This window comes from Cyprinodon variegatus, unplaced genomic scaffold, assembly GCF_000732505.1.
Source record: "Cyprinodon variegatus isolate N-32 unplaced genomic scaffold, C_variegatus-1.0 Scaffold493, whole genome shotgun sequence".
Taxonomy (NCBI): domain Eukaryota; kingdom Metazoa; phylum Chordata; class Actinopteri; order Cyprinodontiformes; family Cyprinodontidae; genus Cyprinodon; species Cyprinodon variegatus.
This window is the reverse complement of record NW_015150946.1, coordinates 231,684-255,714: the sequence shown is the minus strand read 5'-3', so window position 1 is coordinate 255,714 and position 24,031 is coordinate 231,684. Positions and strand designations below refer to the sequence as shown.

At 37.2% G+C, this 24,031-nt stretch overlaps 1 protein-coding gene across 4 annotated transcripts in view; it reads right to left on the bottom strand.

The window, feature by feature from the left end:
- ptpn12 (protein tyrosine phosphatase, non-receptor type 12) overlaps nt 1-24,031 on the bottom strand; it is a 52,005-nt gene that overhangs the window by 18,947 nt on the left and 9,027 nt on the right. For all 4 annotated transcript variants that reach the window (XM_015390332.1, XM_015390331.1, XM_015390333.1 and 1 more), the window contains exons 2-11: nt 10,177-10,285; nt 9,319-9,395; nt 9,114-9,209; nt 7,960-7,998; nt 6,993-7,064; nt 6,831-6,890; nt 3,223-3,365; nt 2,597-2,663; nt 2,377-2,454; nt 734-832 (exon numbers count right to left, since the gene is read on the bottom strand). In XM_015390332.1, the coding sequence (XP_015245818.1) occupies nt 734-832; nt 2,377-2,454; nt 2,597-2,663; nt 3,223-3,365; nt 6,831-6,890; nt 6,993-7,064; nt 7,960-7,998; nt 9,114-9,209; nt 9,319-9,395; nt 10,177-10,285 (840 nt within the window). The remainder of the gene's footprint in view (nt 1-733; nt 833-2,376; nt 2,455-2,596; nt 2,664-3,222; nt 3,366-6,830; nt 6,891-6,992; nt 7,065-7,959; nt 7,999-9,113; nt 9,210-9,318; nt 9,396-10,176; nt 10,286-24,031) is intronic.

The following is a 24,031-nucleotide window of genomic DNA, read 5'->3' as shown; positions in this document are numbered from 1 at the left end:
TTAGGAATATTTTTTTACCTCGCTCTTCCGATGTTTCTACCTGCAGTACATCTATAAAAATGTTCTAAACACTAATTTGTGTATTTAAGTTTGTAAACAGACACCTGCCACCTCTTTGTTACTCAGGACTATGTCGATGGCAGGAATTGAGGCTTCAAAAACGCAAAGATTTATTATTTACTAAACTGCTCTGCAGATTAAAAGCTAAAGAATCTGTCTCGCACTCCCTTAACCCAAAAGTGTGATGTTCATTTTAGGGAACCCAACTGTAAGGTTTCCTGAACAGAAAGTCATCCGATTTTCAGCCAGTACTCCCTCATCATCTGTTTTTAGACATTACAATCATCTTAGCATTTGCTCAGAACATGCTGTGATGACATTCAAATCCTGCAAACAGACGTATCTTAAGTCATCAGGACATTATGTCAGCTTTGAGAAGAAAACAGGACAGCAGAAGTACTTAAATTTGGTCAATGATGTCAGCGGTAGCTGACAGGACAAAAGTTTGTTTGCTTTTTGAAACAGAGAAACTCTCTTGTAAGATATTTTTCCTTCAGGCGAAATCCCTCCTGATCGTCTGAGTTTTTAGGCGGCAGACTCTCCTCCGTTCCTCCTTCCCTATATCCCCCCGTGACTAATTACTTGGCTTCTTCCTACTCCAAGTGTTACTCAGCCACATCCTGTCTTGTCTTTAACACCAGGCACAGATCAGTACAATGTTAGGGTGTCATACCATGCCATCTTGTATCTGCGTGTTGGTGGGGCTCTCCAGATGCTGTAGTTGTTTCTCAAACAGCTGAGCGATAGCTCTGTGAACTAACTCGTACTGCTCCTACATGGAAAGAGATAAAAGGCAACTTGAGGAAGGCCAAGTAGAGGGAAGTTGAGCAAAAACAAAACAAATAAAATGTCAATGATCTGTTAGAAGGAATCTGTGACCGAGTACACATTTAAAAATAACCGTACTGACTGGAACAGTTGGCAAAACAGGAATATAATAGTTGAAGCATGCCAATAGAAAAAAAGGCTTATATCTGCTGTATATACCTTTGTAAAGAAAAACATACCAACATTAAAATACAGCAGAACAGCCACACAAAGTAAACTGATAAATGCATTAAATGCAAATATGATCAGGGAGGAGGAACATGGCAAATTCAGGAGAAATAAATTAGCTCTGCCTCTGATAAACACATGACTGAGTCAAAATGAAGCACTAATGGAGTATAATTGAGGAATTTCCCAACTACTGATTTAAATTAGGAACATATATGGAAGAATATTAAGTGAATCTAGAAGCTGCCAATACTGAGCTTGGGTAGTTGCTTCTGAAAGTTTAACAAATCTGTTCTTTGTTTGATTCAGTTGTTTATGTTTTGAGAAAAACATAAAAAAAAAAAAAATATCTGATTATTTTCTCTCAACAGAAGAATCATACTTGATCTCTACCAGGCTGCACTTATACGCCCACATATAAGGATGTTCATGGTTAGTATTTATTAGTATGAGAGTTTCTGACAGAACAATCTGAGTTGTATCAACCTAAATCACAGCTCACAGGGTGCCACAGAGAATACCTTCTCATTCTTTTATACTCTAAATTTTTACTTCCTGTAACTCATCAACACTCCACTGATACTGAACAACAATTCAAAATAAACTGCATAATTCGTTCATTTTTTTTATTATATGAAACCAAAAATTAGGATATTTATTCTGCTTCATAAATACTAGAGAAAAATGGAGAACAGTTCCTTTTTTTAATTAAATATCTCCCCACTACGTTAAATGTGGAACAGTTGTTTGACCCGGGTCGACATGGGTCAGTGAGCTGTTCCCACTGGCACTAAAAGCTGGGTTTAAACAGGTTTTTGGCCAGTGGGAAGGGGAATTATTGACCTGACTTTATGGTGATTTTTTGGGGGGAGGATTTGGAATTGAAGAGCAGATTGTGTGACAAAACAACTGATTTTGTTTATTAAGTAAAGCTGGCTAAAATGTGTCCAAAATTCTGTTGGTAAAGGGTATCTAAGACAGCCCTCAGCCCAAAATGAAAAGAATGAATATGCTACTTATCATTTTATATATTTAATAAAGCATGGTAATGTGAAACTAAAGAAGGAACTGTCATCTGTTTTTCGGTGGTATTCTATTAAACAAAATTTAAAAAAAAAACGAAATAGTTTTTTCATTGTTGGTTTCAATTTGAGAAGTGAATAAACAAATGATACATGGATTCAGAACTAGGTGCAACAATTTCCACCTAGAAGAGAGCAAAGTTTAGACAGACCTGGTAATCCTTTGCTGTTCATAGATTTGGACAAACGGAAGCTGCATTTAGGAAAGAAAACATTTCATCGAAGTCTAAGAACAAACCTTAGTTTGAACGGCAGAATGTCGCTGTGTCCTCATCTCTTGGATCAACCGGAAAACATTAAAGTCCTCTGGAATTTTCTTAAAACACACAGCAGAACATAAAGATAAGTACCCATAATACTGGACCAGGCTTTGGATTTCAAGGTTTATATGAGGACAATTTAAAGATGAGCGGGTGGTTATATTATATTATAAGGAAGGTTGATGTTTTGTTGCATACCCCAGCTTTGAGGAGGTTCCATGTGTAGTCAATAGCACAAATAGCACCCGTCCTCCCACAACCTGCACTGCAAACACAACAGATTCCTTCAAAGAAACCTCTCACAACTAAAAAGAAAACTCTGTAAATACTAGACATTTCTTTTTTGTTGCCTGAATTTGTACACAAAAAAAACACCTTCTGCAGACAGGAAGGAGACAAACGCTAGAGTGAGGCTAATCGCTGCTGAAGTATAAAATCATAAACCTGATCTCACGCTGTCAGACAGCTTGCTGCGACTCTAAAGAGTCGGCTCTCTCCACATCAAACCACACAAAGCATCTTCACAGCAACAGAAACACAGCTTTGAGTCCTGCTGTGTGACACAGGAACCCGGAAATGTCCCCAGGCTGCTCATTACAGCTTATTACACACACATGGAGACGAGCCTGTGAGCTTATGAGTAAACATGTGTGCAGCAGAGAACTTTCAATCCAGTCAGTCATCAGTAACCGTCTTTACATTTGCTTTTCTTCCGATCACTTCAGCAGTGAAAAAGGCAATCATTTACTCCAAGAAAAGGTGTGGTTGTATGCATTATAATAATCATTAATTGCGTGGTGCTAGCGTGGGCTGCATCAGCTTACCTGCAGTGCACACATATAGGAACTTCGTCTTTCTCCTGGTATTCCCTCATCAGTCCGATCATATCCAATATGGAGTCAAACGATGACGGGACGTCGTGATCAGGCCAGTTGATGTAATGGAACTGAGATATCCTCCGAGTTTCCTGCAGGACAAATGAAACCATTAAAACTCTGAAACCAGAAAGACTGCTAAAAAAAAAAAAAAAGTATAAAAGAAGTGTTGATTTTTTTATTGAAATACAGTTAGATATTTTTTATTTTCTGTACACTAAACCTTGTTTCTAAGATGTCATATAAAGAAAAAGAAAAATTTCAGAGTTTTTATCAGAATTTTATGCAATACACCAATGTTGTTTCCAAAAACTTGAAATATCTTAAGCATGATTTTGTTGTCCAGCCCCTCTAAGCCGATACTTTGTAAAAGAACATTTTGTTGCAACAGCTGCAAGTCTGTCACTGTATGTCTCTACCAGCTTTGCACATCTGGAGGCTAAATTTGTTTTTTTCTAAACGGCTCGATTAGTGGATGCTGAGCATCTGTTAACGTCAATCTACTAAACTGGATCCAGGATTAAATTTCGACTCAGATTCTCTTTACTTTGAGTAAAATCAGTGATACTCAAGCATTTTGCCATTATGGTTTAAAACACTTGTAGGTCATAAATATCCTATTTTCTAACTAAATTAAAAACAGAAACAACTTGATAGGGAAGTTTTGCAGCTTCTTAACAGTTTTTAACGGAATTTTCTGAAACTAGATTACTGTGTCCGATTTTCAGGAAGCATGACGGGACATTTGTGATGCAATTTACAATGAGATAAAAATGAAAGCAGAAGCACGATTAAATAACTGTTTCGCCAAACAATTTCCATTTAAAGTGGCAAAGCCTCATTGTGGTACTTTCCAATGTGTACGTCAGTATCTCAGCCTGGTTGCAAGGGTTTTTCTAAAAAAGAAGTTTACTAAGACCTGCTGGAACTTGATGTGTTATTTCCATGTTCCATCCTTGTTTTTGCTCATTTTGTTTGTAAACAAAGCCCTTTTGTGTCTGGTTTAGGTGGTCGTTGTAGTGTGTAGGCCTGCAGTTTGGCAACAATGAAGCATATTTACATTTTTATTTACCGGTATGTCCCATTTGGCAGGTGGTTTTACTGCAAGTCATTAAAAAAAACAACATCTAACTAGAAGGCATTGCAACAGATTTAAAAACATAACTTGGTGTATCAAGAGCATATAAAGAGTTGATCTGAGTGAGCAATCACCCAATAAACAGATAATACCCATCAGTCTTCCCTGCAAATTAAAGTTGCTAAAAATACATAAACACAGTTTCCAAAAATGTAAAATAACATTCTGGACAATAGTTCGGCAAAATGGATTCTCTGTCAAAGGTTGTAAGCTGTAAAATTATATTATCATAACTTTCACCTTTTTAAAAAAAAACAAAAGTTGGAGTACATAACTTTTTTTTTCCATCTCTTTCTGGTAAATGTATTTATTTTGATTTATTATCTTATAGTTCATTTGTCTGTTAAAAGGGGCGTTAAGAATTACATGACAGCTTTAAACACTGCAAAACAGGCATTAGTTTGTTAAAAATGATCCATGTTCCTTTAAAATAAACATTAAAAATAAAATGAAAACATCTGATCCTGCTTGTTGGGATGTTTTTAGTTTTTGCTTTGGAAGCCAACTGTCGGTAAAAAATGTCTAAGTTTTTCATATGCGATTTTGGTTTAGGTCACAAAGTACAATATAATCTATATTAAAAAAAAACATACACAAACCATATAAGAAATAGAAGAGTAAACCCATTTCATTGTCTCTAAAGTAAATGTCACTATTACTTTAATTACACCAAGATAATCTATGATATGGTAGGAAAAGGAGCAGACTGATTCAGGACACATTTTTTTTTTTACTTAGCAGGCTAAAAAACAACCACAAGGCCAAAAAAAATGTATGTACAGTAACACACCCACCACCTATTTTACCCTCCACCCATTTCACCCACCACCCAGATAACCCTGGATTAAAATTATCGGTCAGGGATTAGGAAAATTGGCATAATTGTATGCCATGCGCACAGTGTAAATATGGCCATCATATGGCAGTCTTCTGTACAGTGATGCAGGTTATACATAAAAAAAAAAGTTCATTAAACTTTTTTCCCTTAGACATTGGAGAGGTGCATTTAAATGTTATAGAGCTAAACATGTTAAACTGGTGACCTGTTATGTTATCATTATTGTCTTGTTGCTGCATTTATTTTGTCAGGGAAAACTAATCCTGAGTCAGTTAAAAGTCAGGGAATTTTGAAATTATGTAAGACTGTGGAAACCCTGTATAAAATAACTATGTATAATGATTCTCTAGAAAAGTCACATTATATTAATAGTATCACCTGTATAAGCATACCGTGACTCTAAAATAAAAGTCATTCATCTGTGACATTGACTTCTGCCTTGTGATTTATCTTAAGTTTTTAACCTGTCAAGTTTTTTTAGATTTTTAACATTACAATTTATATTTTTCCAAGCACACAACAGTTTAAAGCAAAGTTTAGTTTTAAAAGAGTGAGCAGGAAGGATTGAAAAGCATGTTAACACTAGGGATGCATGATATAATCGGCCCCCTATCGGTATCGGCCTGTATCGACCTTAAACCTGAATATCAGACATCGGCCACCCCACCGATATTTAACCCGATATTTGATCAGCTTCTGAGTTTCTAAAGTCTAAAAAAAAAATAAAAAATACTAGTTGTTCTTCTTCTTCAAAAACTTCTTTTTTATAGATTTAAAAACTTCTAAAACTAGGGAAAAAATATTGATACATTAAAATATCACAATATCTTCATATGCTTATATATTGCCATTTAAAAACACCATATCAATCTCTTTTACTAATGAAATATTGCTATATGTCATCGTTATGCTACGAAATCCCCCGAAAATTCACAAAATGTTGCCATATTTTTATATGTTGATATATTGACGCGGTATCGATCTATTTTTCTAACAAAATCTCACAAGAATTTGCAAAATATAAGAGTTTGTAACAGAACAATGAAATTTCACGAGATTTTGAAAGTAAAATAGATCGATACCGCGTTTTTAAAAATCAATTTGATATCAGCATATGAAAATATATTTGAGTATATTATTTTTCAAAGTGTCAGAAATGGATAACAAAACTGCTATTTTCAATGACTACTTATTTTTGTCCAGCTTTAACATCGGTATCGGTATCGGTTATCGGCTACATGAGTTTTAAAATATCGGCATATCGGATATCGGCCAAAATCCCAATATCGTGCATCCCTAGTTAACACGGTAATGTAGTCTTGAGTTCATTATCTGACACATGCATATACACACCAGGAACCTGTAAACTTAAAAAATACTGAATTACAAAAAACATTTTAAAAACAAACATTTTTCATTGATATATATACAAAACTTAATATTAGGAACTATATTTATCAAACATTATACTGGGTAAGTAAAAATTGTTTCTGGGCAAATGAAATGTGAAAGTCACTTGCCCTTTGGGCAAGTGGTAAAAATCCTTAACGTCAACCCCTGGAATATTTAGGTAGAACTTACATTATTATACTGAACCGTCAACGTCCTGATAAAATAGTCTGTTCTTTGCTGCTCCGATTCCTGGAAAACCGAGATGAGAAAATAATGTAAAATCTCTGACAACAGAATGCACGGTTCTGTCTATTTGGTAACATCTTTAATATTGCAAGTTTCACAACTTACACAGGAGATTCTGAAAGGCCCGAAACTCAGGGGCTCTTCATCTCGTGATGGAAAATACCGCTCACATTTTTTCTAAAGCACAACAGAGAAATGGTTACCGCAGGAGAGATGCCACAGCTTCCTGCACACAGAAACCTTTGTTGTCTGAAGTACACAGTTAATATGAGATGTAGAACAAAGGCAGTGAGAATTAAAGCAGAAAATACTGAAAGCTCCATTTTGACAAGGAGGGTTTTACTGCTGTTAAAGGATGTTTGATTAGTGGAGGGAAGAAAATACCTGTTAGACTTGTTACTCATTTAAGAAATGTTGACTTTAGCTGGTTTTTCATCACCAGAGGCTGATTTATTACACAAATATTACATTTCGGCCCCAATTTGTTTACCCCTTACTTCTATTTTTCATTCATTCATTACATCTTTTTTGAACAAACTACCGAAAACAAACATCATCCTCTGTAAAATAAACTGATTTTGAAATGATTTTCTTTATCTTAACAAATTCATCTTAATCATTTCCCCTTCAGATCAGCAGAAATTAAAGCTTTTAAAAACTGCAGACACCTTGCTTAAACGGACTTGCTAGTTTTTAATCTATTATATTTTAATTAAATTTGAAAAAGAAAAACTATTTAATACACAGAGTTTGTTCAATGCTTTAGGCTCCTTAATTTAATTCCTCTGTGTCAGACATGTGAATAATAGTGTAGAATAAATACAAGCCCTTTAAATAATCAGTCATAATTCATTTTAACACCAGAGTGGATCAATTGAAACATATTCAAGGCTTTTAAAGCAGCTTCTTTGCAAAGACGTTCCAGTACAAGCAGAACAGAGAAAGAAATCCACAAAGAAATAGCAGAAACTCTTCAAGGATAAACAACCTTCAATATGAATAAAGACCGATACATTCTAGAAGGTGGTAGAAACGGCGAAAATAAAATGCAGATGTGTGCAGACAGCCTTACCCTTCCCATCTCAAACTCTCGACAGGCCATTACAATAACCTGTGGAGACACAGACAGGAAGAAAGACCACAAATCAATACACGCTCAAAACTGCTTTCAGTATGGATTTAGTATCCGTTTATGTTTATTTAATTTAAAATATGATAAACTGTGATTTGTTTCACAGGAACCATTAACTATTTTAATTGCACCTTTTCTCAAATACTGTTTAGGAGGATGTTACCACTGTTTATTTATAAAATGAGGAAATTCACCAAATCATAAATGAATAAATACAACTGAAAATACAAATGACTTAAATTTAACACAAGCAATTACTAAACAATGTATCCTATGTTATCATATAAAAGTTTTAGATAATAATACAGCAGAAATGGCAATATTAATGCAGTATGAGACTTTTTATCAAAGTTTGTAAATTTGGAAAGCCATATATTCAGCATGAGATTTTATGAAACCACTATTATCATGAATTCCACATGTGAAATAATGCTTTTTTTTTTTTTTTTTTTTTTTTTTTTAAAAAGGGAAGTAGTTCTTGAATTGTGCTGACATTGGGCTGATACAGACTGACAAAACTCTGTTAGCCAAAAAAGTATAGATGTCCTCACCAGTTCTAAACCATTTATAAAACAGCATTTTAAACACAAACAAGAGGAAGGGGAAACCCTGACAGACAGATCATAAGGCCTGTTAGCTGCTAATAAAGGTGGCCTCTGCTTCAAAACTTCCTAAAAGTCAGTTATTAAATGAGTCTTACATTTTTGTCAAGACACTTAGATGAAACCAGAATTTCTACTTTTTTCTGTTTGTCGAAACACAAAGTGAAAAATTTAAATGCTTTTGCTGGAATGAGCACGACTTTACAATTAGACATGATTTCAAAAACTATAAGAACCAGAAAAACTAGACTCAAATGTTCACATTCTTTAAGTTTATAGTGAAACATTACATTTCTAGATTTTACATCATTATATAAAAAATTATAACATTTGTGGGTTTTTTTCACCCAGGGAGACTCTTGGTAATGATTTTCATCACAAAAATTATAACAACATGCATTAGCTAACAATGTCTGTTTTAGTCATGTTCATATCTGTAAAATCTTCCTAACAGCAGGAGGATGAATCTCTTTCACATGGAGTTATACTCACAGCGACATTGTACTCCCAGTTCATCCTCCAGAAGTCGATGACTGTGTTTGGGAGGGGACCCTGAGTGGCTATGTAGGCTTTGGGGCCATCAACACCCTGAACAGACAGAGAATGAAAGAAAAAAATTTAATTCAGACAATTAATGATCTTAAACCAAATCCAACAATATGTTTAAGAGCAAAGAAAAACAATAAAGGATTTTTACCTTAATAAAGTTGGCATTGATGTAATCTGTGTCTTGATTGGTTGTTTTAAAACTCAACTTTACTCTAGTGTGGTCAACTGTGGGGGAGGAAAAATTAATATAGTTTAAAAGATATGTTTATTTCAATAGATTGAATAACAGTATGAGAAGACGAGGAAAAAAGGGCAGAACTAGTGGGGTTTTAGGCACAGCTTCAGAGAAAAAAAACAAAAACTCATTGCTATGTACAGCAGAAGGCAGCATCTGTGTGATTGCGTGCGTGTCGGCGTCCGTTATGGATGAACCAGTTCTTTCTTTGCCTTATCAGCTCATTCACTAAAAGCTTTAATGAATGGATGGGGAGAAAGGAGAGCGTAAAGGAGGATAAACATTAAGGAAAAAGTAGGACAGACATTGGGTCATATAAGCTTCCCTGCGGTTGTTAAGTAGAGAAACAAGCTAAAACATCTCATGCCTTTTAAAAGACCCCCATTTATTTAGTAAACGAAACAAACAGCACATTTCTCTTAAAAGTCTACAATTCATCCTTAAAATTCTTGCACTCATACCAACTCAACCTTTGTTTCATCCTGGGTGCTAATATTATCTTTGATGAAATGTGGATTTGTCTAGTCAGGCAGTGACCTTTAAAGCTGAGCTGATGGATGCACGAAATTTTAAAGCTGCAGCACTTACAGAACACAAGGTTACAGAGAGATTAGATTGTGAAAGCAATGCAGCAGATGGAAACTCTGTGCATTATTTTAATGGTCTGTAATGCCTGCCTCATCTCCACACACAGGAAGATGAATGCCTCAACTATAAATGAGAAAGAAAATGTAGATTCAAGGGAGTTGTTGGAGGTAAACCACGACTTACATGGAAGTATGTCTTTGTATCTGTTCTTCTTCACGTTCTCTTCCTTCTCTCCTACGTTTGTTGGGTAGATCTTCTCTGTTCGGTACTTTGTTGATAACCGACGCAACCGCTAAAATAAACCACACAGAGGGAGTTGGATAAAGAAGAAAATATTAGTAAGTAATGGGCAACAATTCTGCTTTCAACTTGAAAGATGACATGGCAAATAATATTTTAAACCACACAGGATTAACACCAAAGCTACACATGCATTCAGAGGTTTACACATAGTCACCACAGGCATGAAGGTCAATAGTTTGGGGCTCTTAATGATACGTTTCAGCAGCGTGGGATTAAAAAGAAAATTAAATTCATAAGTTTGAAGTTAGGGTGGATTTTCTTTAATCCACGCTGGATTAAAATTGGACAAGAGCATAACTCAAAAAAAAAAAATCAGAGTGGAAGTTACACCACCAGTAAATCCAATGTGGACCAAAAGGAAGCTGTGAAAAAAAAAAAACTCTGCTCTGATGTTGACAAAGATTTAAAGTTATCTAAAAAACAACAGACAGAATCTAACATTTTAAGGAATCAGGGTAAGGCGTTAGAACCACCATCCCAACTGGTAAGTATGGTAGTGGCAGCAGCATGCTTAGGGGCTGCTTTGGTACCATTTCCTGGACAATCTGTGGTGCAATGTGACGTAGGTGGATGGATCCAAACATGATGTCCTAGATGTGCTCGATCAGATTCAGGTCTGGGGAGGAGCAGGCCTATTCTAGCCACATGTGGTCTAATTTGTTCTGCATTAGGAGGAACCCAGAGCCAACCACACCAGAATGTGGTCTCACAATGGGTCTGAGGATCTCATCTTGGTACCTAATGGCAGTCATACTACCTCTGGCAAGCACATGAAGGGCTGTTTGGCCGCCCCACACCATTACTGACCCACTGCCAAACCGGTCATGCTGAAGGATGTTGGAAGCAGCAGATCGTTCCACATGGTGTCTCCACACACTGTCGCGTGTGTTCAGTGTGAACCTTGCTTTCATTTGTAAAGCACTAGGCACCAGTGGTGAATGTGGCAATCCTGGTGTTCCATGAGTGTGCAAGCACCAACATTCAAAAATCAGCCAGAAAGCACTTTGAGAAGTGGTCTGTGGTCCCCAGCTGCAGACGCACTATTTCACTGAGCATTTCTAGCTAATTGTCAAATAATTTCCAACTTTTCAATGTGAAATTGATTGTCAATCAGCGTTGCTTCCTAATTAGACAGTTTGATTTCACAGAAGTTTGATTTAATTGAAGTTATATTGTGTTGTTTATGTGTTCCCTTTTTTTATTTGAGCAGTATATATTAGGAAGTTGGCCGACAGAGCTGACCTTGAGCGGCAGCTGTAATTAAACATATTTGTTCTCCTTCAATGTGGCAGTCAGGAAAAAAAGTGGCTTTTAATGTTTTATTTTATTTTAACAAACAGTGCATGGGAGAACCATAACAGGAAGGCACCTTATCATGATAATGGCGGTTAAAAGGCTCGTCACACACTGCTGTTCGACAAAATCCTATCCTTCAATCAGCATCTGTCATGTTTGTCTGATTTTATTTACAAACCCATATGCAACCATCAGTGTTCAATAGGGTAAAAGTGTTGTGATTGTGCAAAATGCATTACTGACTTGGGGCTCAAATAAGAAATATATTCTCCTTATACATGTGGCTGAATTTAAAGGGAAATACCGTAACCATGTTTTCTAATAACATGAGACTTATTATGTTTTGTGCCAAGTTTATTTGTGCTTATAAAATATTTATCCTGTGATAAATAAACACATTTACAGGTCAGAAATCAAAGAAATCTACAACAGGATTAACTTGTGATACAAGCCAGAGAGAAGCCTGTTTATCAGCATCGACATCAGAGAACAGAACCAGCCTGCTGCGGTGCTTTTTCAGAGCCAAGAACGAATGTTTCTGTCTGGTTAAACCACCGTTAGGATGAACACGATAAAAACCATTGTTCTGCATATCTAACTCATAGAAATCTTCCCTGCACGCATGAATATAAGAGTGCATTCTTCAGCTCAGGCATTGCTATTAATACCCCGACATCGCTGCTTCACAAACACACACCCTTTCCTCTTAGTGTGACAGTGCATAAAGTTCAGCACAGCCAAATCTAATATAGGCTGACACTGATGAAGACACATTCGGTTAATGGGAAGAGAACAATTACAGTCTCTCAGCTGACAGCAGGGCAAAGCTTAGCTCGGCCTCCTCACACACGCACAGGCCAACAATAGAGGATTTTCAGGGCAGCGAGGATGAGAAAATGTCATTATTTCTGAACGATCAAGCCCTGCACACAGGATTTCTTATCCTGTTCACAGACATCTGCAGTTTTCATGTGATGTGATTTTGGGCTCTGTTGAAATCAAGGTCACCTACATTAGACAGGCACTGCGTTTAAGAATGTTGTTGGCACAAAAGCCGCAAAACATGAGTTACATATTCAATGGAGGTTGGTTATCAAAAACTCAGCCTTCTGATTTTGTTTAATCAAGAGCTCTTTTTTTTTTTTTTACAGAGAACGTAATGTGGATTTCTCCTGAAAATCAGAGAATTTGACACAATCCACCACGAAGAACCACCGCTCTGGGGGGCCGTTTCTATTTGAAGCTCATGTTTTGGTAAATTCTCTATCCAGATAAGATGAAAGCTGTTTCCTACAAAAAGAAATCGGCTCCTGGTTCCTCACAGCCTGCTGAATTTAACCTAGAATTTTAAAGTTGTTTCCATCTCCACCATCAGTTTTAGCCTGAATATAGCGAAGCAACTACCATCATTATGCAAGTGTAAAAAGTACAGCAAACCAACAACCGTTCCATCCTGGAAACATTATTTATTCTGGCACAACCTTCTGTGTGCATATTTCAGTAAGTCATTCTGAATTTTTATAAGTCAAACTGGAACTATACTAAAAAACAGTATAAAGCCTAGCTTACAGCTTTGTTGCTTTTTCTCGCACCTCATAAATTAATTTAAAAAAAAAACAACAACAGGGTTTTACTCCAACTGCATCACAAATAAATTTAGCATTTGAACTTCAGCCTGCACAACTGATACTGTAAGTTCAGTCAGTCAACATGTGCGATTTGGAGGTGTGTGCACTTTAATGCCTTATAAGGCCAAAGCAACCAAAGGAAACAGTCAAAACATCTTATATTCTAGTGATTTCAGGTATATTTATTATGTTTTGGTGGAATCATTTCCAATTTGAAAGGGGTATTGGACAAAAAGGGGATGCATACAGTTTTGAAGAATTATGCATTAACTTACAACCAAAACCTTAGGCGCTATTTTTATTACTAAGCCTATGGTAATCCATCCCCACAATCATACATTTTAACATTAAGTAAGGTATTTACAGAATTTGGTACATCATGAAATCCTAACAGTAAAACTTTTAGAGAAATCCAACTTCTAAACTTTGAGAAGCAACAAAGAAATCCTGCTAAACTCACATAACCTCCATGTAATGTCATTCTCTGGGGTCCTTTTCTATTCTCTCAGTACTTTCATTTCTTTGTGAAACATTAACGCGTATCTGCATATGTTCTTGCCTGTATCTCTCCTCCCCTTCATTGCTTACTGAGTCTGAGAAAGTTGGCGTGGGCGTTCAGGCTTCTGAAGCCTCGTGTGAAAAATGGCCCCACCTCTGCTCACTGGCCCTGGGCTGCAGGCTTTCCTCCCATTACAGACGCGGACATGTACTGCGAATTTTGATTTCCTGAATATCCCCAAATCTCTAAAGACCTACCTCCTTTCATTTTTTTTCTCCTGTAACTTCTGGACTAATTTATGTTTCTTCTTTTGAAAAATGTTCTAAGCTTGCAGTAAGCTGCTAAAACTCAGAAAAAGTTAACACCAGCAGCACAGAAGTGCCCTAAAAACATGATGATCATTGTAAACCACAACAAAGAGATAATCAGGAACTGAGGGAGAGGAGCAAAGGAAAAGAGGAGTTGGAGGTACGTGCAGTGAATGAACGTGGGCGGCGGCACAGCTGTGCGTGTGTGTTCATTTATGTCAGAGTGTGGGGTAATAGCATTACAGCTCCTCTGGCCTCATGTGAATTACATTTGCAACAGAGGTCTGCTTCTGTGCTGGGCTACAGCCCGACAACATGCACAAATACACAGAAATAGCCAAAGAAAAAAGAAAAACTCTAGCAGTAATGATGATAAGCAGCTTCCCTTTGCAAAAACATTTTACCTAATTTACAGAACGTGGGGAAAGAAACACAATTTCCTCATTACAAAAGTAAACGGGAACACATTCTGGCACTTAGATGACAGCTTAGTTTGGCTGAGGACCACAAAGGTTAATCTGCCAACACAAACTATATCACCTGTACTTAAAGCGTGTTTTTGGAGATTAGAGGTGGTAAATAATTTAATCACAATAACAGAGCTAATAGCCAGAGAACCGGGGGGTTTAAAACTTGACTGATTGAACTCTTACCCCTTCACCATAGCTACGCAGCTACTTCCTGTTAGATGCCAAACATATTTGAGTGAAGGAAACTTAAAGTTAATCAAAGCTATTTCTAAATCAGTAGGTTACAAAATAAGCCTTAAAGCTGCATTTTCCACCCCCCATGTATCTTTCCATAGATTTTCTTAACTATTATCTTTGTGAAAGGAGGCCTCTTCATAACCCTGCTATTAACAAGATAAAAAAAAAGCCAATAAAAACTATCACCGTAGTTTTTATCCAGTTGTTCAGGTTGAAGCATTCAACAAGGTTGAACAAACATTTGTGCGATTTAATAAAAACAAGCTGGATTCTGTCCGCCTAAATAGGAGGAAATCATTTTTAATTGATTTTATTCATTTTATTTATTTTTGTAGGTTGTATTTGTTTTATACGATGGTATGCGAGCACAAGATAGAAAATGCCTTTCTGTTTTTACAACTCCCATTCCTCTGAAATGTCTCCATAAGTACTTATACTTCCTTAGATACAAAAGAACGTGCAAAGCACTAAAACAGATGGAAAGGAAAGGCGGCATTTTCTAAGAGATGGAGAGCTGTTATAAAACAGCATGGGTTAAAAAACATTTGGGATGATATTTCAAAAACAAGAGGAAAAACAGTTCTAACAAACAGAGCAGATATATTTTTAATGCCTTTTATCATTTAGCATTTCTTATTGCCATGAAGTTGAAAAACGGCATCAAGTCAAATTTTTTTTTTCTGGATATTGTTCTAGTTTTGTTACACACTCCAAAACACTCACATCTAGAGTGTGTTTAAAATGATAGGAAAAAAAAAAAAAAAAGGCAATGATCATTTATGCTATCAAGACTTCATTCTACTTTGATTAGTTGTTTATTTTTCCACATTCAATGATAGAACAGTCTATGACAAATAATCATCAGTGGAGCGATCCAAAACTGAAGGAAGAACATTAACATGGATAAACCTGAAAATAAAATTATATTATTTTTCATTTAGGAAAATATCATAAAAACTAATAGTCTTTATCATTTAACAACACAATTATGCACGTCCCTGCATTGTTAAAGACCACAAAACCATGATTTGAGTGTAAAGATTGGATACCAATAGATATTAACTATGGGTCTCTCTACCTTTTCTTCCTCTTCTGTTTTCCACTTCCTGTCAGTCAGTGAAGTTACTAACATAACTGACTCAGTCAGTTTCCTGTGAACTCACAGGGTGGAGCTCACCGGGGGCTCATACCAACTTCAAAGACCCCCTTCCGGGTGTTTCCCAGTCATACTTGTTAAGAGAAATGCTTTAGACAATGAATGGGAATGACGTGACTCATGGATGCCCGCACATTTACTGGGTGAAATCTAAGAAAGGATTGTAAGAGGAACAAGCTAGATAAAACTGCAGGATTTTGTTATTGGATCTAACCTATTTTCTGCTCTCTAAATAAGCCATCATTTATGTACCTCCCTCACACATTGAATAATTCACACACACACAGATACTCATTCTGGTTCTGGAGTCCAACGCGGAGCAATGACTGAAAACATGCTCTCCCTGCTGAGGTGGTGGGAAAAAGGTTTTTGACTGTGGCAAGGAGGTAGGCTTGGTAAGGGTGGGTGGAAGAAAGGCTTTACCAACGGTCACCTTCCATGCACACAGGCGCACACAAGCTAAAATAGGTCACCCTTACAATGCTCTCTGAAAAATCTATCTACATGCTGCAAAAGCATGCGCGTAGAGAGATGCCCTGCTATGGTACCATGACTATAAGAGTCAGTTTCCTCCTGCTCCTTCCAGACCAAGACACCATGGGTGTTCTTTTCTGTTCATTCACCTGGGCTGCACTTACTGTACATCCAAGATTGGCCAGAAATCAGCAAAATACCTCCTAAAGAGACAAGTTTTTCAGAGTTTGTTGAATATTTGGTAGTTAAAAATGAGGAGTAGGGGTGTCTCAGACTGTGTTTCTGTTATCTAGAAAGACCACCAAAAGCTGCTATGGGGAGATTTTTACCCAGAATAAAAAAAAAAAAACACAAAAAATTGTTAAGGTTAGGCTTGGCATGTGTCAACCTGTTTAAAAGAGTTACGATTACCAAACCACAAATATGTTCCATTACAATCTTACTACAGCTTTGTAATGACTGAAAAACTTGAAATCTCAGGCCCCGTCCACACGAAGCCGAACCCTGGCCTAAACTCACAAATTTTTCACCAAACCAGCCTCTCATCCATACGAAGCCGGCGTTTCGGGGGTCTGTAAACGATCTTTTTTTTATTAAGCCTTCAGAGTGGGAAAATTTTGAAACGCCGTTTTCGCGTTGCCATCTTTAAGCTCTAACCGCATTTTTTTTCTTACACGCATGCGTCATAGCATTGCCTCTAAACACGCATGCGCGACACAGTATCACAACAACAATGGCGCTGTACTGTTTTGAATGGTTGCTGCTCATGCTACTCACCCTGCTGTCGGGCTTACAACAGAATCTTCTTCTTCTGGAATATCTCCAGGAAGAACAGAGCAATATCGACGACATAGTTCATCACCTCAATTTGACTGAACCACGAAAATGGACCTGCAGGGCCATTTTCCGGTTTTGTTGTTGTATAAATATTACTGCGCATGTCCAACATTTCGTTGCCTGTTTTCGCCTATTTTTGCTTTGGCACCACAGCGCCACTTACAGGCCTGGCATACATTTTGCAGCGTTTTCATGCATTCGTGTGGTCGATCACATTTATTTTACGTCTCAAAGTCAAAATCTGACTCTGCCTTATGGAAATGTGACTTTTTCATGTTAAAAAGTGTTTGCCGGTTTTGGTCTTCAGTTAACACCGCAGTGTCAAGGAGCTTTTTTTAGTTCAAATAAGAATAGCCCACAAGGGTGTGCGTTGTACACAAAGTGTGCTTTTGGTCCTACTCCCTGATTAAAGTCATTCATGGAAGGGTGCTAACATTTGCTTAGCTTGCTTTCACCACGACAATTCGGGACTCACATGCAGGCACTTGCTAAGTGTTGCTGCTTGTCTAACTTTTTTATCTATTAGCCCCTTTTCCAAAACCCTTTTGAAAGCCCAGGTAGCAGTTCTTTACTTATTTTACCTGGGTACATTTATTCTCCCAGGGCTTTGGTCCCACTACAGACCCACAACTTTCTAGCTTTCTCTAGGCTTGTTGATGGCAGGTGGTGTACGGCAGTTCTTTATTCCACAAGCGGTGCTTTAACCAATACAAGGGAGCCCAGAAATGCTATTTCTGTACCTTACGTAGTAACAAAATAGTTTTTTTTAAACGTTTTTAAATAATAAAATAGACGTGTAGTCAATTTATAAAGAAATAGCCTACTTTTAAATTTATGTCAAAGTGTCAGATCGCCAGGTCTTCAGGTTAGGCCGGTCTAAGCTACCTACTCAGCTGGGATGTGGAGTGTCACTCATGCTAAATGTGCCGGGTAATGTGAAAACATGTAATTAGCTTTTATCTAAAACTGAATTAGCATTAATATAAAGACAATTTTAGAAGGACTGCATATGAAAAAAAAGTCCAGGTACAGAGTTAAAAATGTCTTTATTAATCTGTTTATCACCAACATTTCTTACCACTATAGCAGCTAGCTTTGGGAGTTTGCCAGTAAAAAAAATAAAAAACTCTTCCTATATCTGATGATTTGTGGGAATTCATTAGAAAGATCAGCACTGGGGTCTAAAACAGCATCTTAATTGTGTCAGAGTCAGAGTTGTGGTAACAAATACCGGTTTGCATTTCTTTTCATATCAGCCCAGGTGGATTTCATATTTCAATATTTCAGGGCAGTGGTTTCTATTAATTTCTCACCTATTCAATCAAACTCTTCACAGTTTTTCATTACTCTGACTATAAAAATGAAAATCAAGAAGTGTGAAGTAATTCCAATATTTGTATTAGCTATTTGCAAGATAAGAGGGTGCATTTCTGAAACAAATTGTCTGAGTTCTTATACAAGTCTCTCAGTTTTTTTTTTTTTTTTTACCCCATTAATGCATTATTTGATTTTACTGCTGGGTGGTTCAGTTTGGATACATTAAACAAACACTAAGTTACTTGTCAACATTCATAAAATATCTTCATAACTTTTGTGATTATACATTGACTTGCAACTAGTATAATGACACCTCTATCATGGAGCGAGGGGGTCTGTATCGCACTAAGGAACTTTGAGGACGGTGGCAGTAACCCTGCCACACAAAACAACTACAAATGTGCAGACTGCTTTATGGCACACTTTATTTCGCCCTCTGCCTATTCGTTATAAAGATGGAAGTCCATGCAACTAAATTTCTAAGAAAGTGGATATTTGTGCAAATTCTGCAGGGCTGATATTCAGGCAGTGCGGCATCTTCCTGCTGGGGCCTATATGTGAGTTTAAAGTGAAATGATCAAAATAACAGTTGAGGAATGGGGGGCCGGTAGTACGGGAATACAGTACAAAACAAAAGTTAAATGCTTTTTATTTTCAACATCGTCATATGACATGGCTTCACCACAGTTAGCTAATGTAGTTCAATCAAACCGCAGGCGACAGGGAGATCAGAATTTTGCGTTGCTATGGTTTTACATAGCTGGCAAAACGATACCGCTTTTGTCCACTGGGGGAGCCAAAATTGACCAAAACTGAAAGTTATTTAGAACTATTTTAAATACATTTAATAAGAAACATTTTTTTTCTAAAATTTTTGATCCTCAAGCAATGTTTGGTGGTTTATTCTTTTCTCTGGTTGGTTGAAGAGTAAAGGATTGTTCACCTCCCTGCCCTAAAGACACCATGACCTCCCAGGTTTAAATGTCTCCATGCTTTAATGCAGCTGGATCTTAGACTGGATTGAAAAGAACTGGAGGTGAAATTCACTGGCCTGAATGGGCATCACATGAGTCCTTCAAACAGAGCTAAGAAAACAGTATGGAAAACCAATCCAAAACAGTATTTATAGTTTTTTTACAGTATTTTATTGTTTATCTTAACGAATCACCATTATGTCATTGTTATATAATTTTTCTAAGGTCCAAATTTGTGTGACCATTTTTTTTTCTATAATCTTCTTCATGCTATAGACACCAGAATTTCCCCATTGTGGGACAATAAAAGGATTTTCTATTCTAAAAACATGGATCCTCCACCCTGATAACCAACATGAGTCAGCAGTCTGGACTTTGATAGCTGGAAATCTTAGCAAAGATAACTTCAAACAGATTGCACCAGTTACCAAAGGGGTAAACACACTCCCAAACATGAACACAATTCATGACAGGGATGCCATTTCCATTTAGTGACAACTGGCCAATATAGGTCAGTAGAGCATAGACGGCATCCACACACAGACACATGCTTGCTCTGGCTTTAGCAGCTTGGCATTCAGTGACATAAAGCAGAATATGATTTCCTTTTTATCAGCCACCAGGCTTCCTGTCCTGTCTGTCCCTCTTTCGTTTTTTTTTTTTTTGATCTTACCAATATACCACAACCACTACACACAAATAGAGTTATGTAAAGACTCACAGTGGGGTCTATGTTGCTATAAACTGATAGTTGGGGAAAAAAAAAAAAAACTTTGATTAACAAATTTAACCACAAGGGCAACAAGTGAAGACTGAAGTCTGCATCTGTGACAGCTCAAGCATCCCGCATTCAGAGTAGGCTGCACTAACTTTGGCTTTGGAACGAGCCTGAGAACAGCCGGCTCAGCCAGCCATTACCGCCAGCGTCTCTTCAGGGTGCCCACTTCCTCTGAGATCTGTCAAACATGCTTCTACAATCCTTTTCCTGCTGTAAACCCAGACAGCCACAGAAAAGATACTTATTAGGGTCCTCTTTACCATACAAAGATAAACAAAGGTAATAAATAAAAGGAAAGGATGTAAAAAGATTGGTGACACATGAGGGTTTAACAAATCAGCTTGAAGTTCTAATTTGTTACGTTTTATCTACTTTCCTTTATTTGTTTTCCTCTAGAGATCTCTTTTACAGAGCTATTCCTCTGTTTTTTTTATTAAAAGGTATAAAGCAAAATAAACCCTAAGTAATTAAGATGATCTGTAAGTTGTTTTGCAGTTCAAAAGCACTAAAACTTCTGCAGAGGAAAAATTAAACTTGTTCAATTGAGTAAAATAGAACAAAAAAGGACAATCTTGAGGGTTCCAAAAGTATAAGATATCACAGTGAAAATATATAAAAAATAAACTTTTCTAGGGCAGAACATTTATTTATAAGTAAACCAATCCCAGGTTTCAAAATCAGAGGCGCTGTGATGTTTGCTTCAAAAAGCCATTAATACTATATCGATAAGATCAAGGTCCAGGAAGTGAGAAGGTCACAGAAGGTGTAATTTTGAAATCATTTTTAAATATCAACCATTTCTGTGCTGATTTGCCCATTTATTTTGAATTATAACGCCACTGAAACATGGAATAACTGCCTTAAAGATCAATCACTTAATGCAAGTAAATAAAAATACAATCCACAAAGCTACAATGTACAAACTCAATTCTTTTAAAGCTTGACTTTTACAACCTTTTGACAGGGATTTCAACAAGTTGCATCTGATGCATTGATGTAGATGAAAACTTAGTTACCAAAGCATGTTAGCAAAAAAAAAAAAAAAAAAAGATAACTGGTATTAGTGTGGTTATAATTTCCCTCTCTGGATCCTGGCCTGCAGCAGGAAGCAGATGTGGACAAACCTCATATAATCCCAGTCATCTGGGACCGGTGGGATGGGGGGGGGTATTCAGAGCGTCTAAGTTGTAGCAATTGCTTCCCAGCTCAAATGGATTCAGTTCGTATCGGGGGGGGGAAAAGAAGAAAACTAATAAGATAAATTTTAGGATAGTAGATTTCCCCTCGGCTGGTTTTCTTTTTTTTTTTTTTTCTGTCTGCTTTCTTGCTTTTTTTTTCACGTATGGATTACTCGACTTATCTATTGAGCCATTTCCTTTTACATAAATCATATTTTACCAGACGACGGCATCACTGGAAATTTCCTGTGTGGTCTCCTTATCTTGATCAATTAAAATCTTCTGCCATGTTGGTGGGTCAGCTCCATTTCATCCTCTGGAGCCTCTCTCTTCCTCTCTCACACACAGACACACTAGAACTAGGGAGCGGAAATACTGTGTTACGGCTCTTCTCAGAAACAGCCGTTTCCAAGGCTGCTTTTTGACTTAAGTCGTGGGAAGGAGTTGGGTGAGAACCAAGGAGACTTGTGACACCAGAAGAAATTGGGAAGTCGTGTTTCATGGTGTAGTAACACGAGGCGGGCAGACAGTAGTCGCCACACACGAACGCACTGAGAAACAGCAGCCGAGCCCTGCGGTGCGCCCCTCTGCACCCACGCACAAAAACAAGCTCATAAAAGCTACGACGAACAAAAACAGCTGGATTTACATTCTCAGAGGGAACACAGCCATCCAGTCGCATTTTACCAGCCTTCCGCTATGTGTATACATGATTAAAGTTCAGCTGGAAACCAACTTCAGAATTTGATAGTTCTCATAAAAAAAAAAAGGGGGGGGAATGCAAAATGAGGACTGGACAAACATTCCTACAAGATCAGAGTGCATAGCAAGAGAGTTCATAAGCCTGGAAATTATTTATAGCCCAAAACTTCATTTTACTTAAGTTTTATTTTATAGAATCACTTACTGTTGTGCACAATTAAATATGGGGAAGACATTATACAAGGCTTTTGCAGTTTATTTTTTAACTAAAGCAACATAAACAGGGTTTGCATTAATAGTTTAAATAAAATCATCCTGAGGGGACCCCTCATAGAGAAACACGGTAATGGCAGCATCATGTGATGTGGATGCTTTTCTTTAGCGCTATGGGAGGATGTATCCAGCTGAAAACAAAGGAACACACATTTAGGCTACGTTCACACTGCAGCCTGAAGTGACCCAAATCCGATTTTTTGGCCCATATGTGACCTGAATCTGATCTTTTCATGGCAGTCTGAACAACACAGATCGGATTTTTTCCAATGTGACCCCGGCCACTTGGCTATGTGGTCCTGAATCCGATACGAATCTGCTCTTCTCAAATGTGACCTGTGTGTGAACGGCCAGGTCACATTCATACTGCCTGAACGTCATTAATACCCGACAACGGTCACTATTATGCTGAAGCGGCAAGAAAAACAACAACTATGGCAGATGATGATTTTGCAAGCAGTATTTTTTTTTTAACCATATTGAAAAGATTGTGCTTTAATGGTTAGAAAAGGACGCTAGATGCGGCACTACAATCCATGTTTACTTCCGAAAAAAAAAAGAGCACTCTGGCCTGTGACGTCATTGCATCCTCTACTGCGCATGCGGGACACTTGCTTTGTATGATTGCAGTCCACACAGGAGATCACATACAAGTCGCATATATTTGGAAATATGAACGACAACGTAAAAAAAAAAAAAATCTGATTTCGCTAAAAAATCGGAATTGAGCATCAAGGCCTGCAGTGTGAACGTAGCCTTGGAGGCAACAGAGAACCAGTGATAGGGATGTGAGGTTCAACTCGCGGCAGGATGGGGAAACTAATTATTAGAGGAACACCGATTGATTTCCTTCATTTTCAGATGATAAATAGATACTTAAATGTGAAACTGGTCTTATACAGTGACCTTATCCACCCCCGCAAAGATCTGAAATCAGCCACTACCAACACTCTAAATATAAAATTTATTTTTTAAAGCACCGAGTCATTTTTTTTATCAATAAAATCCGATTGGAACATTTATAGTAGATTAAAACCTTATAATAGAGTAGTAGCCATTCAAAATTTCCCCACATTCCTTGATGGGTCCTTCGTTAATCCCCTACAATTCCTTCTTAAACATCTAAAATATTCTGTCATGATTTGTGGAGATCAAGACCTAAAGAGAAGCGTTATCTCCTGGTCAGACCCTGTAATTCAGCGAAAAGGTGGAGTCAGAGTAAAAAAAATAAAATATGCATGCCCATGAGAAGGGCAGTGGCTGGAAGTTGGAGGGGATTTTGCTGTCATTTGGCTAGCTTTAGACTGCGAAGGGCCATTCTGAATGGCTGCTACTGTACATGAAAAATATAAAAACGTAAAATCTGGCTTTTTTAAACATTGATCGACCAGCAAACTGCAATTGATAAAAAAAAAGCAGTTTGTATTGATATTGGTTTGTTTTAATTGCTCACTTTGAGTCCAGATCTTAATATTATTAATGATTGTTTTGAAAAGTTTTATAAAATTCTAATAATTACATGTGAGGTTGACTTTGCTAGTTTGGTTAAAATGAACATTGTTGGTGTTGTATTGTTTTATATGATATGATCATCATATATATATATAT